This window comes from Chiloscyllium plagiosum, unplaced genomic scaffold, assembly GCF_037043375.1.
Source record: "Chiloscyllium plagiosum isolate Xiang-an unplaced genomic scaffold, Cpla_swu_hap1 HiC_scaffold_21, whole genome shotgun sequence".
In the NCBI taxonomy this organism is placed as follows: Eukaryota; Metazoa; Chordata; class Chondrichthyes; order Orectolobiformes; family Hemiscylliidae; genus Chiloscyllium; species Chiloscyllium plagiosum.
Genome location: NW_028270159.1, coordinates 9935819 through 9956053, shown reverse-complemented (window position 1 = coordinate 9956053; position 20235 = coordinate 9935819). Strand labels below are relative to the sequence as shown.

The 20235-nt window shown below is 42.5% G+C and overlaps 1 protein-coding gene across 4 annotated transcripts in view; it reads left to right on the top strand.

The window, feature by feature from the left end:
• The window catches only part of col27a1b (collagen, type XXVII, alpha 1b), a 707279-nt gene that overhangs the window by 239371 nt on the left and 447673 nt on the right, over positions 1–20235 (top strand). For all 4 annotated transcript variants that reach the window (XM_087998238.1, XM_087998237.1, XM_087998236.1 and 1 more), the window contains 3 exons: positions 3373–3426; positions 14763–14816; positions 19148–19201. In XM_087998238.1, coding sequence (XP_087854364.1) covers positions 3373–3426; positions 14763–14816; positions 19148–19201 — 162 coding nt within the window. The remainder of the gene's footprint in view (positions 1–3372; positions 3427–14762; positions 14817–19147; positions 19202–20235) is intronic.

Genomic DNA, 20235 nt, shown 5'->3' with positions numbered 1-20235 from the left:
CACCCTAACCTGCATATCTTCGGACTGTGGGAGGAAGCCAGAGCACCCAGAAGCAAACTCCAAATGAACAGTCACCCAAGGATGGAATCGAACCCGCATCCCTGGTGCTGTGAGGCAACGGTGCTAACCACTGATACACTGTGACACCCTCCTCTTTCTCCACACTCTCCAACAACCCAATTCTCATTTGATTGCCACAGGCAGAAATCACATCTCACACCTGTAAACTAATAGCTGTATTTTGATTCTGAATACAGTGCAGATGGCGGCCATTGGGCCAGCAATGGCTAAAATGGCTTTGAATCTGTTAGAGTATCATCCTGGGCCTCTCAATAAAAAAAATCCAGTGAAAAGTGATGCAACCTCATCCTTTTCCTGAACAGAAGAAGTAATTTGCTGGAATGGCACTGACTTTTAAAGTGATTTGAGTGTTGTTATAATGTACTACTTCAGAGCCAGATATTACACATCCCCTGAAGTGAGATGAGCCTCAAGTTTGACTTAAAGGTTGATTAAACCTGACTACAGAAAAACCACATGACTGTCATCTCCAGCTGCAATATGCAAGGATGGATTTCATCAACTTAACCAGTTGAACCTGAGGTACTGTTTGGAGATGGAGAGGTTAGGTTCTGCAATACTTTCAATTCTGTCTATGTTTCCAAGGTCAAGTCAAGTCACCGTAGACTTTCCAATCACTGGGCTATGCTTGCTTTAGAGAGACACAACTGGTAGTGATTTAACCTGAGGACCACCATACCTCAGGCAAGGAGAGTCTTTCAGGGTAACCTCAGCTAGTGTGGGGACTGAACTCATGCTGATGGTATTACACTGCTTTGCAAACCAACCGTCCTGCCAACTTAGCTAAACCAATCCCCACTTCCAAGGTAGAGCAACAAGGGAAAAAACATGTCTGTGCTCAAGTTGATTGAATGAGCAGAGTGGGTTATGACACATTCGCTGAAAACTGTTGAACGTATACAATCACTCCAGTAAAAACACTCTCCAGCACATTAAATATTGTCTTAATATTGAACCACACTAAAAAAAAACTTGAGCTAGTAACTAATGAAATAAAAGCTTATTATTCAACTTTTTGATTTGAGTTGTTTTATCTGGTGTTAACACTTGTAGACATTATATGTCTATATATCTTTGTTGTCTTATGTGGACATGATGGACCAAATGGCCTCCTTCTGCAATGTAAATTTAAATTATATTGCCTCATACATTCATATGTGGTTAAACAAAAAAAAAAGAAAATGTTGCCACCTTATATGTGCACAGGTATTAATCAAATAATTAATCAAGATACAATATTTTAAAGTCATAGAGTCATACAGCATGGAAATAGACCCCTCAATCCAACCAGTCCATGCCGACCATAATCCTAAACGAAACTAGTCCCAACTACCTGCACTTGGCCCATATCCCTCCAAACCTTTCCTATTCATGAACTTATCCAAATGTCCTTTAAACTTTGTAACTGCACTCACATTCACCACTTCTGCTGGACGTTCATTCCACACGGGAACGACCCTCTGTATAAAAACATCGTCTCTCATGTCTTTTTAAAATCTTTCTCCTCTCACCTTAAAAATATGCCCCCAGTCTTGAAATCTCCCACCCTGAGGAAAAGACACCTGCCATTCTATACCTCTACCTATACCCCTCATTGACCTTATAAATCTCTATAAGGTCACCTTGTAACTTCCCACAGTCCAGTGAAAAAAAGTCTCAGCCTATCTAGCCTCTCTTTATAACTCAAACCCTCCATTCCTGGCAAATCCTGATAAATCTTTTCTGAACCCTCTCAGCTTGATACTATTCTTCCTATGACAGGGCAACCAGAAGCGGACACAGGATGTAGGTGTAGAGGAGGTTACTGAAATAACTCCTCCAAAGACCGCCATCCCATCACCAATTACCTTTTGTTTACAAATGCAGTGCCTTTGACAATAGCACTGCCTCTCACTGAGTCAGGCATTCAGGGGCCCAGCATCTGTGACATTCATCTTGGATGTCAGCCAGGGCTCCCCCATTGGACCAAGTTAACAGCCCCAATTGGGGAACCCATACACAGTGGCTCAGTGGTTAGCACTGCTGCCTCACGCAGTGCCAGTGACCCGGGTTCGATTCCAGCCTAGGGCGACTGTCTGCGCGGAGTTTGCACGTTCTCCCCATGGGTTTCCTCCAGGTGCTAAATTACCGATAGTGTTCAGAGATGTGTAGGCTAGGTAGATTACTCATGGGAAGTGCGCGGTTACAGGGTTAAGGTAGGGGAATGGGTCTGGGTGGGATGGTCTTCAGAGAGTTAGTGTGGACTTGTTGAGCCGAATGGCCTGTTTCCACACTAGGGATTCTGTATTTTATGATGTCCAGATGGCTGACCTTGTTACAATCGCTGCAGCTACAAGCTAAGTTTTGAATGCAGTTTTGGTCTCCTTGCCTCAGGAGTCCTTGTAGGGGTCCTTTTATGGTGCAGAGGTGGAGTCCCTGCCCCTGGACCAGGACACCCAAGTTCAAGTCCCACCTGCTCCAGAGGTATGTAATAACATTTCTGAACAGGTTGATTAGAGGTGGAAAAAAAGGAATAGTCTTGGCCTGGAAGGAATGCAGTGTAGGTTCACTACAGTGGCCCATGGGAGGAGGCGATTATCTCATAAGAAATTCAATGGACCAGACCAACGTTTCCAGGCAGTTTGAAGAATTAAATGTGATCTAATTGAGCCATAAAAAGTTCTTAAAGTGTTTAACAGAGTAGGTGTAGAGAAAATGGTTCCCCTCTGCTTGAGGAACACAAGGAACAAGGGAGCTGCCTCTTAAGTACAGAGATGAAAAGCTACTTTTTCTAAAGAGTCTTAAGAATTCTTAACTGCAGAAAATTGTCGCTGCTTAGTCAGAGAGTCTGTTCAAGATAGAGATTGGGCGATTTTTGGGCACTTTGAGAATGTGGGGATAGTGTGGGAAGGTGGCGTTAAGGTAAAAGATCGGTCACAGTCTTATTGAGTGGCGGAACTTGTTCGAGGGGCTGAATGGCCTGCTCCTATTCCCATTTCTGCTTCTCTAGTGCTATTTTGAGTAAGAGCTCTACATTGATGAATATATCAAACAATTAGAATTATGAGTGAAACAAAGAACCGTGCATGCTGGAGACCTGAAACAAAAACAGAAATTGGCTCTAGAATCTCAGTAAGTCTGGCAGCATCTATGGCAAGAAAACAGAGTTAACGTTTCGATCAGGAGTGACACTTGATCAGAACTGGTTCTGATTAGAATTATGAGGTGTATTTAATCTGATGCAAAGTGAGCTGTCCATGTGAGATTGACGTAATCTGATTTTCTTTGGGTCTTTGTGTTTTTGTTTACTAGGGACGCCAAGGACCACATGGAAACCCAGGTCGCCCTGGTCCCCCTGGCGTGAAGGTTGGTACTTTCATCAAAATGATTATCTTTGCTCGTATAGAACTTGAGCATTGCTTAAAAAAGAAGGCACTCTGACAAAGCTTTACATCTTATACTCATCAGGACGGTCCACAAAAATACCAAAGTAAAAGAGAACACATTTTATATTGAATGGTAAGAATACTACTTGCATGGGGAGTCTCCATTCCCAACCTATCTGATAGAGTATAAAATGTTTGGTATTTTTGCAAATGTCCTGATGAGTGTGGGGAAAAGTTTTTGAAATAAAGTGTGCTCCTTCAACAATCTGTGTGATGTGATGTTTGGCTTCACTGTTGCTCTTTGCAATCATTGTATCTCTGTTAAAACACTTATTATAAATATTTTAACTTCTTCCTGTTTGCCTGAGCTGTATCTTGTCATCTTCCAAACAATGCCAAAGGTTTGCAATAACATTGTGAACAATGAGTCCGTCCAGAAGTCCCGCTGGCATTTTGTTGGGAAAAGAAACCCACTCGGTTCCAGGTTGACCTTATAAGGGCTGGGAATTCCCTTACTAAATCTAATGAAACCAAGAGGGTGGAACCTGAGGTGGCAACCCCTCTACAGTGAAGAGGATCCTGCTTCCTAGTGTCTGGAGGGACCTGGCGTATTAATTGCATTTGTTACGTCAAGAGACCTGACATGGCACTGGCCTTCAGAAGATGCAGACAGGTTGACATTTGACTGGGAGGGGGGGGGGGGGGAGGAGATCTGAATCCCAAGCACAAGTCCGTAACTCTTTACTCCATGATAAAGTATGTTGGAGCAAACCTGCATGGGGGTCAAAGGCGACTGAATGAGTCTCAGTAGGGATGATTTCCTCCTGCCCTTCACGATCACTAAGAACCCGCCTCACGCAGTTAAATTCTAATGATCTGTAAGTTCTAGTGGCATCAGTTCTGGAGAATAGCAGCTGGCATCATCCAGAAATAGCAGCAGTGAATGAGCACTTCTCTGCCAGGCACAGCTTGGGTGCAAGGTTCATCGCCAGTGTGAAGCTGGAAAGTGCAGACCCCCCTGTTTATCTCCAAATTGTGGGATTGGTACAGTGTGGAACGTATCATGAACCAGACCTCCCCTCTCTCCTCCTCCGTATGCTTCCTTTTTACAATAACTGCAAGGATCGATCTAAATTTTAATCGATTCTGACTTTACCTAACACTTTTAAAAAGGCTTAAGGAAAATCATAATTACGCAAGATCCCTTGTCACCCATTTCACTCCACAGTATTATCGCACAGTTTTCAAACTGACATGAGGAGAGGTTGCCCCACTCAAAGGGTTGCAGAATTCTCCATTCCAGAGAGTTGTAAATGCTCAGACGTGTAGGATTTCCCAAGGTAGAGGTTGATAGGTCAGTTATGAGGATGATGCTGTGTGAGATGGCAGGCTTGAAGGGCCAATGCCTGATCCAGCGTCTGTTTCTTTCAGTTTATAGAGCCCTACAGTGTGGAAGCAGGCCATTCGGCCCATCAGGTCCACACCAACCCTCTGAAGAGCATCCCACCCAGACACAAAACCCTATCCTATCCCTATAACCCCGCATTCCCCATGGTTAACCCACCTAGCCTGCACATCCCTGGACACTATGGGCAATTTCCCATGGCCAATCCACTATAACCTGCACATCTGACTGTGGGAGGAACCTGGAGCAGCTAGAGGAAACCCACTCAGACACCAGGAGAATATGCAAACTCCACGCAGGCAGTTGCCCGATGCTGGAATGAACCCAGGTCCTTGGCGCTGTGAGGCAGCAGCGCTAAACTCACTATTCTCAGAGACACTCCGAGTAACCACAAATTCAAAGCCTGAGCATCATGTACAGGTCTCTCAGGAAACCCAAAACATAGAAAGATCTGCTTATGATAGGAGCGTAAATAATCTTTTGTGAAGAGGAAAGATTAATTCATCAGTGATATTATATTCAGAATGATCCATTTCCCTACAGGGAGGTAAGAACCAGTGGAAGTTGATAAATAGTGTGTTGCTAGTTGTGTTTGGTTACAAGCCCAGCATTGGCTGTAAACTTGGGAATCAATCACCTGCTCTTCCCTGTCCAGGAATTGGTATTTGGCAGACAGGACAGGAAAAACAGCTTCGAACAAATACAAAGGGGAAGCATAAAAATGACCACTTTTATTCCCAATTTTATTTCCACACTGGTGGATGCTTAAACTTGACTTAAATTTATAGTGGAAGTCGCGTGTAGTTTGTTGGCTGGGGTTTGCTGTGGATTTCACAATTTCATTGTTCAGACAAGCTGCGGCTCCTGGCGGGTCCTGGGGAATGTTGCTGAACAAAGAAACCTTGGAGTGCAGGTTCATAGTTCCTTGAAAGTGGAGACGCAGATAGACAGGGTGGTGAAGAAGGCATTTGGCACACATTGGTCAATGCATGAGTGCAGGAGCTAGGAGGTCATGTTGCAGCTGTGCAGAGCATTGGTTAGACCACTATTGGAATAGAGCATACAATTCTGATTTCCCTGCGAAAGGAAGGATGTTGTGAAACTTGAGAGAATTCAGAAAAGACTTACAAGGGTTTTGCCGGGGTTGCAGGTTTGGAGCTATCGGGAGAGGCCGAATAGGCTGGGGCTTTTTTCCCTGGAGCATCAGAGGCTGAGAGGTGACTTTATAGAAGTCTGTAAAATCATGAGGGCATGAATAGGGTGAAGAGACAAAGTCCTATCCTTGGGGTGGGGGAGTCCAAAACTAGAGGGCATAGGTTTAGGGTGAGAGGGGAAAGATATAAAACGGACCTAAGAGGAAACTTTTTCAATAGAGGGTGTTGTGTGTATGGAATGAACTGCCAGAGTAAGTGATGGAGACTGTACAATTACAACATTTAATAGGCATCTGGATGGGTATGTGAATAAGAAGGTTTAGAGGGATATGGGCCAAACGCTGGCAAATGGGACTAGATTAATTTAAGATATCTGGTTGGCATGAGCGAGTTGGACTGAAGGTCTGTTTACACATTCTCCTTGTGTCTGCGAGGTTAGGCGGATTGGCCATGGGAAGTGCAGGGTTACAGGGATAGAATAGGGGAATGGATCTGGATGAGATGTTCTTCAGAAGGTTGATGTGGACTTGATGGGCTGAATGGACTACTTCCACCCTGTAGGGATTCTATGGAAAGCTTTCAATCAAATAGCCACGTGTCTGTGTGATACTTCCTCACAGAGCAATGGGGAAAGAATTAGTGTGGGTATTTGAGGTGGGGGTTGATTGACTCTTTCTTTCCTTAAGAATCTCAGGCAATTGGGTCAGGGTTGAGGTAGTACACAGATTGGTGGCCATGATCTTAATGAATGGCGGAGGAGACTGGAGGAGTCAAGTGCCCAAATTCATATATTCACCCATTTCACTTGACAGTTTGCCAATGAGGAAGGAAGATAGATCCTTTTGGGAAGAAAAAGGGACATTATTGCTGTTAATAGTTGTCCCAACATCCATCCGGGTATTAAAAGGGATGCTATCAGCTGCAGAAACCCATCCAGATTGAGGCTCTTTTCCAGTCCTCTTTAAAGACAACCAAATGTTCTGCGACAATATAAACATTGACACCAAAGGCAGAAGCTGCTGTTTATTGCTTACTGTTTGTACAGGCTACTGCTGAGGTTTTTCTATGATTGTCAACATTTTGTACCAGAAACCTCAAGCATTATTACTCAAGTGTTCGTCATTATAAACAAAACCACACAGCAGTTTCTCAGTACAGGAGATAATTTATGAGGATTGAAATGTAGTCATTATCTCATTGCCTTACTATGCAACAAATTGGATGGCAGATAAATATTTGGATTGTCATCCTGGAGTATTCCTTTCTGCATTAAGGTGACTGATTTCCTTTCAATGTTGTGGAGAGAAATCAAGTTAATGTTTCAGGTCAGTGACCCTTCCTTCGAACAGTTCACAGATGCTGCCAGATCTGCTGAGCTTTTCCATCAATTTCTGGTTTTGTTTCTGATTTCCAACACCCGCAGTTCTTTCAGTTTTTATTTGACATGGTTCTTAGAGCTAAACTGTTCTGAATTGGATAATCAGCCATGATCATATGGAATGCCAGAACAGACACAAAAGGCCAAGTGGCCTCCAGCTGCTCCCATTTTCTTTGTTTCAATGTTTCTCCGTGGTGCCCTGGTCAATATTTAGACCTCGATCGAGACCACCGAAACAGACCATCTGTTTGAGATGGTGTTTACTGTATGTAGGGGTTTACGACTCAAAATTTGGCCACTATGGTATCCTCACTACAACAGCGACTGCCATGTCAAAGATACTTCATTGACTGCAAAGCACACTGGGGTTGTGAGTAAATTGTATTATTTCTCTTCACTGTTCATAAAGTATATATTATATATAAAGAGAATTAAAGTTTGGAAAGGAGTGCATGGCTTGGTTTCAGGAAACTGTTGGATGTGAGTGAGTATTTGTGTTTGTGTGTGTGTTTGTGTGTTATATTTCATGGTGTATTCTAATGTCATCTTATAAATTACAGCACTGAACTGTTCACAATATGTTATCGTTTGTTAGTAAAATCATAGTGTAGTCAGCAATTAGCTTCAGTCATTTTGCTGTCTCAAATCTGAGTGCATCACAGCGAGATTGGGGAATGGATCTTGACGAGAGCTAGTATGCACGCAACAAACTGAATGGCCACCTACTGCGTTCAATTCATCTTCTGATAAATGCAACAGTATAACGAGTTTCAACAATCTGTATTACAGCACCGTAAGAATTTGGATGTTTAGGTTGCCGGGCCCCATTCATTTTTGTTCTGGGTTAAGTTAGGTTGAGGTAAAGTAGTCCAGATTGTGGGTTTGACCAGATTGGAGATTTCTATCCGAACAGTAATTTTTCCTCACTTTGTTCCAGTTTGACAGTAAACTGTAAGGGAGAAAGAAAGCCTCCTAGAACTTAAATCATTTTGTAGGTTTGTCACAGTCTTGATTGAAAGTCCAAGTAGTGCCAAGAAATTGCTTTGGTGAATAATGAGCCAAGTTCTTGTCTGGAAGGAATCATTTTCACTGATTTTCATCTGTGCTGTTAAATGAATTATCTTATGCTGAGTGTTTCGTGATTCTGATTTTTGAAGACTTCCTTCCACTCTTGTGTGCATCATTTCCCTCACAATGAGTTCAAAGTGAGATGCAACAATTGGTTTACAAATTCAAATTTTTTTCAGCATCTGCTATATGTGCTCAGGAAATTGATTGCAACACTAAATTCTGTTAGCTTCCAAGTGTAGTTCAAACTATTTGAACTGTGTCCAAATTTGCAAACCATAGAGGAAGTTGCTGGTAATATTACATCACTGACTGCTTGTATGGTGAGAATTCCTAGATAAAACTGAATGCTTTGTTAAATGGATCAAAAGATCATTAGGTTTATAAGAAATAGGTGCATTTTCACTTGGGCTGATACATCCGGTAGAATTAAAATCTGCGGGATGTCACGGCGAAATCACAATCTGACAGAGCAGCAGTTATACAACTGACTAGAAAGGTGACTCGAAATGAGGTGACCCACAACTTAAAAACCAGATAAGCATCATGGCTGGGGAACAGGGCAGGTGCTAAAGGTAGTGCTGCTTTCTTGTGAGATGGACTGCATCCTATCCCAAGTCACTGACCTTGCGGTGAGTTTGGGAGGGCAGTGATTGAAATAATGCATAGCCATTGAAGACCAGGTGGTGGAAGCTGACTGGGATTTTCCAGGTTCCAGTCAGACAGCAGTTTAAATACCTATCAGCAGACCAAGCCACCAGCCCAGTAGGCAAGCTTAGAGAGCACCTCCATGACTGCTCAGGTGTAGTAGCTGCTGTTGGTCACTCTGACACATGCGCATGCGCATACATACACGCATGCATGTGTACAAGATGCACACACACGCGCCATGAAGCGTACTCAAAATGACATTGTGCATCCTGTCCAATTGTGGATATCATACACACTTGTACCAGCAAAGGGAGTCTACCAGGAATGAATAACAAAGAATTCATGTTTTCACAGCACCCCCGATTAAAACATGTTTCTCTTTAAATGTTGACAGTCCCTAATCAGATTGAAACACTACTAACATTACATTTTCTTTCATTCACTCGTGGGATATGGGTGTCAACTGGCTGGGCCTAGCATTTATTGCCCGTCCTTAGTTGCCCCTTGAGAAGGTGGGGGTGAGCTGCCTTCTTGAACCGCTGCAGTCCACCTGCTGTGGGTTGACCCACAATGCCCTTAGGGAGGGAAATCTAGGATTTTGGCCCAGACACACCAAAAGAGCAGCAATATATTTCCAAGTCATTATTGCTGACAGTTCACCTGCAGCACTTCCACACATTTAGAAGTGAATGAGGAGTTGAGGGGTTTACTGGGGTCAGATATTCAAGGCTTTCTAAAGCCGAAAATTTCAGTGAAATTCTGTTTGTCCACACTTTTAACATAATGGGGCTGCTTCACAGTGTTGTAGAGAGATACAATACCAAAACAGATCCATTCATCCAACCAGTCCATGCTGAACGTAATCCCAGACAAAATCTGAGTTTCCCGTCTCTGATGCCCGTAGAACTTTTTCCCCCAAGTCCTAAGCCAGCCAGTATTTCACAATGCATGTTGTATTGTAAATAGTTACATTACACAACTTGAGGTTTTGTTGCACAAAATGATGCTGATTGATGTTAGATACAGTCTGGGGTTTTGCTGAGCTGGTCAGTTTGCAAGTTTCCACTGTTTTCTTAATGAGTGTGAGAACCAGAACTTAGGAAGTTGGAGCAGAAAACCCAAGTCACAGCTTTTGTAAGTTAATTTTGTGAATCCAGTGTCAAAGAATATCTGCAGATTGTACCTTCTGTTTCGCTCAAGAAACATGGAGAATAGACATGATGTAGAAGTGCCGGTGTTGGACCAGGTGGACCATGTCAGAAGTCACACGACACCAGGTTATAGTTTTAACAGGTTTATTTAAAATCACAAGCTGCTCCTTCGACAGGTAAAGTGGAGAGAAGCGCATCAAGGTAATAGGGGCAGGAGTAAACTGTTCGGTCCTTCGAGCCTGTTCAGTTATTGAATATGTTTGTGGCTAAGCCTGGACAATAAGTAAGGATCTGTGGAAGTAAACAGAACCCTTTAGAATGTGCAACTTTCCATATACAGAACATGGGGCAAATGAGGAGGTGCTCGAAATTGCAAGAGCAAAAAAGATCTCTGAAAATTGACATGCAAAAGATAAATGGTCAGTATTTCAGTCATTTGATCAGAGCTGAAACGCTAAAGCGATCTCTTCCAGAGGGCAATGAGGTGGCTGCAGGAAGAGGGGTTAGTCCAGGTTTTGGTGTCACAGAATGGTGGACAGATGTGCCATCAAAGATAAGTGAGGATGGCACAATACAGCCAAGCATGGTATAATGTGATGGCAGATCCCTGGGCAGGGGTTACTACATAGCAGCAGCAGTAACAATGTGTCATTGGCCCCATCTTCCTGCTCTAGTGGACTCTCCATTCAATTGTTCGCCCATTGATTTACAGCACTTGTGCTTTGCAGGGCTGAAAGTGAGTTGTCAGAATCATGTAGAAGTATTAGTTATTCATGAGTCCAACCAGCGTGAGGTTTGTAATTAATTGTAGGAAGCATCTCAGCGCCAGAGACCCAGGTTCAATTCCCGCCTCAGGCGACTCTGTGTGGAATTTGCACATTCTCCCCATGACTGTGTGGGTCTCCTCCGGGTGCTCCGGTTTCCTCCCATAATCCAAAAATGTGCAGGTTAGTGAATTGGCCATGCTAAATTGCCCGTAGTGTTAGGTGAAGGGGTAAATGTAGGGGAATGGGTCTGGGTAGGTTGTGCTTCGGTGGGTCGGTGTTGACTTGTTGGGCCGAAGGGCCTGTTGCCACAGTGTAAGTAATCTAATCTGATCGCAGTTGAGCCTGAGAAGGTACATTCATCAAAGAAGTATCTTGAAAGTTGACCTCATTGAAGAAGGAATTGACAGGACCGATGCCCCATTGGAGAAATATTTACTAAGAGGGGTGTGGCACACCATTTCACTAGAAGGAATCTCCTGTTCAAGAAGGTGGTGAGGAGAAAGATTTTCTTTGAGAGGATCATAAAACTGTGGAACTCTGTTCTCCAGAGAGCAGTGGAAGAAACATCGCTAAGTATTTTTAAGGCAGGGTAAGATAGATAGATTTTGACCAAAAACAGGGTGTCAAGGGCAGAACGAGAAAGTGGAGTTGAGGCCCCACTATCAGATCTCTTTAGGCACTGCAAGGCATAACTTCTGACAGTCAATGGGTCAGTGATTGAATGAAATAGTGTGAAAGAAAGGCCTCTGTTTGCTGCCACAGATCCTTGCCCAGACTAAGCCACGAGTGCATTGAACACAGAACATAGAAGCATAGAACATTACAGTGTAGTACTGGCCCTTCAGCCCTCGATGTTGACCTGTGAAACCAATCTGAACCTCATCTAATCAACACTGTTCCATTTTCATCCATATGTCTATCCAATTACCATTTAAATGCCCTTAAAGTTGGCGGGTCTACTATTATTGCTGGCAGGCCATTCCATGCCCCTGCTACTCTCTGACTAAAGAAACTACCTCTGACATCTGTCCTATATCTATCACCCCTCAATTTAAAGCTATGTTCCGTTGTGCTAGCCATCTCCATCCGAGGAAAAAGGCTCTCACTGTCCAACTGTCTGATTACCTTATATGTCTCAATTAAGTCACCTCTTCTCCCTAACGAAAACAGCTTCAAGTCCCTCAGCCTTTCCTTGTTAGAGCTTCCCTCCATACCAGGCAACATACTAGTAAATCTGCTCTGAACCCTTTCCAAAGCTTCCTATAATGCGGTGACCAGAACTGTACGCAGTACTCCAAATGTGGCCGCACCAGAGTTTTGAACAGCTGCAGCATGACCTCATGGCTCCGAAACTCAATCCATCTACCTCACACTTTTCCGCATTAAACTCCATTTGCCACCTCTCAGCCCAGTTCTGCAGCTTATCAATGTCCCTCTGGAAACCACAGCATCCTTCAGCACCTTCCACAACTCTACCAATCTTAGTGTCATCCGCAAATTTACTAACTTATCCTTCTACGCCCACATCCAGATCATTTATATAAATGACAAATAGCAGTGGCCACAAAACAGATCCTTGAGGTGCACCACTTGTAACTGAACTCCAAGATGAACAATTCGCATCAACCACCACCCGCTGTTGTCTTTCAGCTAGCCAATTTCTGATCCAAACCGATAAATAACCCTCAATCTCATGCTTCCGTATTTTGTGCAATAATCTACCGTGGGGAACCTTATCAAACGCCTTACTGAAATCCATATACACCACATCAATTGCTCTACCCTCATCCACCAGTTTGCTCACCTTCTCACAGAACTCAAGAAGGTTTTTGAGGCACAACCTACCTTTCACAAAACCGTGTTGATTATCTCTAATCAACTTATTCCTTTCTAGATGATTATAAATCCTATCTCTTATATTTTCTTCCAACACTTTACCCACAACCGAACTTAGGCTCAGTGGTCTATAGTTACCAGGGTTGTCTCTACTCCCCTCCTTGAATAAGGGGAACAACATTTGCTATCCTCCAGTCTTCTCGCACTGTTCCCATAGACAATAATGACATAAACATCAAAGCCAAGGGCTCTGCAATCTCCTCCGTGGCTTCCCAGAGAATCCTAGGATAAATCCCATCTGGCCCAGGAGACTTATCTATTTTTTACACTTTCTAGAATTGCTAACACCTCCACCTTGTGAACCTCAATCCCATCTATTCTAGTAGCCTGTACCTCAGTATTCTCCTCGACAACATCGTCTTTTACCAGTGTGAATACTGACGAAAAATATTCATTTAGCGCTTGTCCTATCTCCTCTGACTTCATGCACACTTTCCCACTACTATACTTGATTGGCCCTAATGTTATTCCAGGCATTCTTTTATTGAATAGCGGAGCAGATTCGAAGAACCAAATAGTTTATTCCTGCACCTGGTGTCTATGTTTCTAGAAGTTATAACCTGCAGATATTCGCTGACATCAGATTCAGAAAATGAATTTACAAAAACATGATAGTGACAGAACAGGCTAAAGGGACTGAGTGGCCTACTCCTGCATATTTATGTTTATAGGCAAAAAATAGATCACAGCACACAGATAGTGAAGTGTTTGACAGCCAATTTTGCATGCAGCATCCTCAATGTGATCATCTCGTGTAGACTCTAAACAAGACGTCACACCTAAATTGCATTGTCTGACCCGACATGTCACCTCTTTTACACTGATAAAACCTTAAGTTATTTCGAGATAGTGACTTGTTAGAAGTTCTGGGATTTGCATATTAATCAAAACCTGCACATCCATTCTAACTGATTAAAGATTTCAGAGCCATCTTCGCTGTGTTCAATTCGTTCGCATCAGTTGTATTGACCCTTTGATCTTTTCCTTATAAATTCTGTGTCCAAGATCTTCCTCTCTCACTAGTACCTGAAGAAGGGGTTGTACTCTGAAATGTAGTGTTTTCAAATGAACCTGTTGGACTATAACCTGAGCATGGACTGGTTGGGGTCTGTTTCGGTGCTGCATGATCTATGACACTATAATCATGGAACCACGACAGTGCAATAATATTGATATTAACGTGCATGTACATAAATTCACAGGTACACAATAACATTAATAGAAATTGAAATAGTAGCATTAATGTACAGCTCCATTGTAATATTGTTCTACATGTATGTAGTAATTTCAATATTCAGGTGCAATGTACATATGTGACAAATGTTACTATGTGCATGTGTTTTAATATAACTATGTACCTGTGCATTAATCTTGGTTATATGAATATACAGGTACAACATAATATTAATTCACATATACAAATTAATAATATTAAGGCAAGCATTTACATGCGTTTTTATATAAGTATTAATACAGATGTATAAATATGAATAATATTGATTCTAATATACATGTCCTGGCTGTTGAAATAAATTCTAAATGAGCTACCAAACTACAGTTTCTCATTCCTATGTGTAGATGACAGCACGTAGTAATCATGGCAACACTTTTCTGAGCAAGAGTCTCCCTGAAGCTAAACTGAGTGAAAAGTTTGATTCCCTCAGAGCTTTTACAGTGTTGAGGATTGAACGCATCCGTGTTTAAAACCTCTTCAAGTCACTGCTAGTGTATTGATTTACTGAATTGCGAGCTGAGCTTAAGAAACAGCAAGAGGAATCCTTCGTGAATCTTCAGAATGGGAAAGCTAACCTGGTATCTGTTAACTGTTATCCTATTATTTTTACAGGGAAACAAAGGCGAACCAGGAATTTCTCCAGGGAAGGCACTCAATGGACAAAAGGTGAGAATGAAGAGAGAGATTACAACAGTTTGTACTTGTGGAGACATGTTGTAAAGTACTTTAGAGGAAATATTATTATTAACCTACTGTTCTCTTTTTAAAAATGATCAGTATTTAGGCTGAATCCACTTCAGTATAAAGAAAACCTGATAATATCTATCATATTGAAGTGAAATGAAACAGTGGTTTTGTTGATTGCGAAACTGCTTCAGTAGGCTACATTGGTTATCAAGTTCCTGGGTTCAATCCTTGGGCCAAGCTGTTCATTGAATTAAGTGTGGTTGATGACATTCAGTGGGGTGGGGAGGTGATGGCCTAGTGGTATCTTTGCTAGACTATTAATTCAGAAACTCAGCAAATGTTCTGGGGACCCAGGTTCAAATCTCATCCATGGTAGATGGTGAAATTTGAATTCACCAAAGAATCTGGAATTAAGAGTCAGATGTTGAATAAACTCATCTGGCTCACTAATGTCCTTTAGAGCAGGCCATCTTTACCTTGTCTGGTTGATGTGACTCTAGACCTACAGCAATATGGTTGACTCTTAACTGCCCTGCAATAAATGCTGGCCCAGCTAGCACTATCCACATCCCATGAGTGAATAAGGAATGTTCACAATGTCCCTCAAAATCTAACAAGCTACCTGGGATCCTCCTCCTAATTCTGTCTTCTGACCTAATTGGAATTGTGAGGTATTGAGTGATTGCAGAATGGGCTGCAATTTTACCAATTTCTTGACAACACTCGCTGCCTGAACTCCATATGAATCATGCCACTCTAATTGGTATCAGATAGGGAAAACTTGACACGAGAGTACAGACTTGGTGGGGCAAAGGGCCTCTTCTGTACTGCTTGACTCTGTAGTCCACAACAATGTAAATAACCATTCACTAACTATTTCTGTTATACAGATGTGGACTAGGCCATTGCTCCCTTCCAGTCTCCTCCACTGTTAATAAGATCATGGTGAACCTGCATTCCCACCCCACCCTTGAACCTTTCCTCTCCTCGCTTCTCCAAGATCTACCTACCTTTGCATTACAATATTCAAAATCTCTGCTGTGGAGAAGAGCTCTAAGATCTCGACCCTTTGAGAGAAAATGTTTCTCCTTAATTCTGTCTTAAATGGGTGACCCCTTATTTTTAAAGAGTTACCTCCAGCTTTAGATTCTCCCACAAGAGGAAATGTCCTTTCCACACGTGTGGACATGTCTAAAACCTTCTGTGCTCCAACAATGCAATCTAGCTATCAGCGTTTAGCTATTAATCTCAAATGCTCCAGCAGCTCCTTGTGGAACTGTACTCTAATCAGCATTTTCTGAGAGGGAAAGAAAGAACATTGAGGGAAAGGATTAATTGAAAAATCAGATTAAAAATGTTTGATGCTGTGCATAACCGGAGCAGGAAAAGCAAGAAAAAACTGGATTGATAGCCATCAGCACTGCACATTGCTTTTAAATGAGGCATTTTATTTCAAAAGAGGGGTGCATGGGAGTCCAGTGGTTAGCACTGCTGCCTCACAGCACTAGGGACTGGGTTCAATTCCAGTCTTGGGCGACTGTCTGTGTGGCATTTGCACGTTCTCCCAGTGTCTATATGGGTTTCCTCCCACAATTCAAAGATGTGCAAATTCAGGTGGATTGGCCATGTTAAATTGTCCAGAGTGTCCAGGGATGTATAAGTTAGGTGGGCTAGCTGTAGGAAATGCAGGGTTACAGGGGAGGGGGCAGGTCTGAATGGGATGCTCTTTGGAGGGTCGGTGTGGACTTGATGGGCCGAGTGGCCTGCTCCCACACTGTAAGGATTCAATGGCTCTCGTCATTTATTGTCCACTTCTAGTTACCACAAGATGGTGGTCAGTCCCCAGGAACTGACATTATCCTTGTAGAGTGGTTCATAATGAACCATTCAGGATTTTGGTCCACTGACTCTTCTGGAATAGTCAGGATAGTGTGTGTGGATTGGACATATCGGAGTTCCCATGGCATTTGTCTTTCATGGTATTAGCGACCTCTGTTAACTATACATGGGGAGATGTTGCAGTGTGATGTGCAGGTAGTGCATATACAAGGAATGAGATTAGGGGTAGGTCAACAAGATACTAGATAATCCACCACAGCTTCACCTTCCCACCTTATCCCTAATATCTCTGAATTAACTCATTTAGTGCACTAAACTCTGTGGTATTAAATCTACTCGATGACTGAGCAACCACATCTCTTCAAAGCAGAGAATCTTAAAGACTTTAACTGTTTCAGTGAAAATATTTCTTCTCATTCGAAAGACTGTATCTTATTATTATTCTGTATTTTTGATTATGGACTGGAATAGGAACAGGACAGTTTTTCAAAACTAAGGAATGTGGAGAGGATTGCTGTGCTTTTTAAAAGCAAGTTATCAATGCTGTTTGGGTGGTGTTTTCATTGCTGCTTGTCCAAATAGGGGGGAAGAGGAAATGAGCTGGAGCCAGGGGGTCAGATTGTTGATCCTGAAGCACAGGACTACCAAGTGATACACAGAACATTCAATATCCCACAGGGAAAGTAATTAAAGTGGTTTAATCTGTACCTGTATGGTGTACAGGACTCGAGAGTATTTGATAGTGAAAGTGGAAAGGAGTATGGTTATCCAACATTGTGTACATGATTCAAAGAAATTGAACGGTTTTGCATTACAAGTCAGTTATAGTAAAATAAAATCACATATGATTTACAGGGAGGAAATTGACTAAACCATTAACAATGTACACAACTTTTCGAGTTCCAAGACCCATGCTCTTTTGGAATTATAGCTCCTTCTTCCAGATGTTATGGGTAACCAGCTGTCTAAAAAACTGTTAGAAAACCACACGGTTTTGCATTGTTCTCTTTTATTTTGATTAACCTTTGTCCTTCAGAATGAGTTTACATCTGCAATGTGTCTAGTTGCAGCCTAATGGGCAGTTGGTTATAGAATTATAGAGCTGTACAGCATGGAAACAGACCCTTCGGTCCAACTTGTTCATGCCAACCAGATATCCCAACCCAACCTAGTCCCATTTGTCAGCATTTGGCCCATATTCTTCTAAACCCTTCCTATTCATGCACACATCCAGATGCCTTTTCAATGTTGTTATTGTACTAGTCTCCACCACTTCCTCTGGCAGCTCATGCCATACACGCACCACGTGAAAACGTTGCCCCTTAGGCAACTTTTAAATCATTCCTCTCTCACCTTGAACCTATGCCGTCTAGTTTTGGATTCCCCCGCCCTTGGGAAAAGTCCTTAGACCACTCTGGGGAAAAGATCTTAGATATTCACCCTATCCATTCCCCTCATGATTTTATAAACCTCCTTAAGGTCACCCCTCAGCATCTGACACTTGAGGGACAACAGCCCCAGCCTATTCAGCCTCTCCCTATAGCTTAAACTCTCCAACCCTGGAAACATTCCTGTAAATGTTTTCTGCACCTTCTCAAGTTTAGCAATATCTTTCCAATAGCAGGAGTTGTTTGTTTTGCCACTTGTGTGCCAAGCTCAAAGCGACCCTTGACTCTACAAAGTCAAACTGCCCCACTCAAAACTGGTAAAACCTGACATCTGGCAAAATCCAGCATGGAGACAGTCCTCAGGTGGCTGGTTTTGGGGGAAGTGTACTTCTATTTGCACTCTTATTATCTCTACATTTCTAGGTATAAAAGATATGAAAGAAAGAGGAGCATTTTTTTGGCAACTATATATTTGGGGCAGCATGGTGGCTCAGTGGTTAGCACAGTTGTCTGACAGCTACAGGCACCTGGGTTCAATTCCAGCCTCGGGCGATTGTCTGTGTAGAGTTTGCACATTCTCCTTCTGCCTGAGTGGGCTTCTTCTGGGTGCTCCAGTTTCGTCCTACAGTCCAAAGGTGTGCAGGTTATGTGGATTGGCCTTGGGAAATGCAGGGTAGTGGGAGTGACTCTGGCTGGGGTGATTTTTGGAGAGTTGGTGTGGACTTGTTGGCCCACTGTTTCCACACTGTAGGGATTCTATGATATATTTCCCATCAGTACCATATGTGGCTCAATGTTAACCCTATAAGTGAATGGGTTTGAGTGAGCTAAAATCTTGCCCAGTATGATTGTTGACAGAAGCTAGAAGAGAAAATATCCAGTGTTGATTTAACAGACAACGTATTTAAGATTTTTTGATGAATGCTGTTCTGATATTGATGTTTGCATTGCTGTTAAGAACTGCAGCCAGCATAGATTGCAACATTACCTCACTTTATCTTGCATCATTCAATCAGTGGAAACAGTTTTAGTCTGAGTAATGAAAATATTTTTAACATGCAAACTTGATTTTGTTGTTTCCAGGGTGATGTGGGTCGACCTGGTGCTGTTGGACTCCCAGGGCCTCCTGGTAGAAAGGTAGGTGACAGAGATTGAAAGTCATCCTCAAAACTGTTAATTCCTGTTCTCATTTTATTCTGAATTATCAGGAGTAAGAACGAATTCAACTGAATTTGAGGTAGGTTTGATTGAAAATCATTGCGAGGAAGCTTAATTAGTGTCTGATATCTTAAGTTCCATTGACTCCCTTAGTAATTGCATATAAATCACACTTCTAACTTCTGTGATGGAATACTCCCCACTTGCCTGGATGGGTGCAGCTCTAACAATATTCAAGAAGCTCAACACCATCCAGGACAAAGCAGCTCCCACTTAATTGGCATCACATCCACAAGCATCCACTCCCTCCACCACCAAAGTATATCACATACAAAATACACTGCAGCAGCTCGTCGAGGTTCCTTGACAGCAGTTTCCCTTTTGGAGGATCAAATTTATACTGTAAATGGCAGAACCCTTAGGAACATAAACCTACAGACAGATCTGGGCATATAGGTCCACTGTTGCCTAAAAGTGGTAACACAGCTGGCCGAGGTGATGAAGAAGGCATATGGCATGTTTACCTTCATTAGCCGTGCATGGAGTACAAGAGTTGGTAAACCATGTTGCAGCTAAATAAAATCCTTGTTAGGCCACAGTTGGAGTATTGTGTGCAGTTTTGGTTGCCACACTATCAGAAGGATGTAGAAGCTTGGAGAGAGTGCAGAGAAGGTTCACCAGGATGTTGACTGCTCTCGAGGGCATTGGCTACGAGGAAAGGTTAAAAAGACTGGAATTGTTTTCACTGGAAAGATGGAGACTGAGAAGAGATCTGATAGAGATCTACACAATTATGAGAGGCATTGATAGGGTGGATAGTCAGAGGCTTTTTTCCCAGGGTTGAAATTTCAATTACAAGAGGGCAAAGATTCAAGGTGAGAGGGGGGAAGTTTAAGGGAGATGTGCGTGGGGCGTTTTTCATGCAGAGTGGTAACTAAATTTGAAAAACACGTATTCTGGCTGCCAGAGGATGTGGTGGAGGCTGGTACAATTGCAACATTTAAGAGGCATTT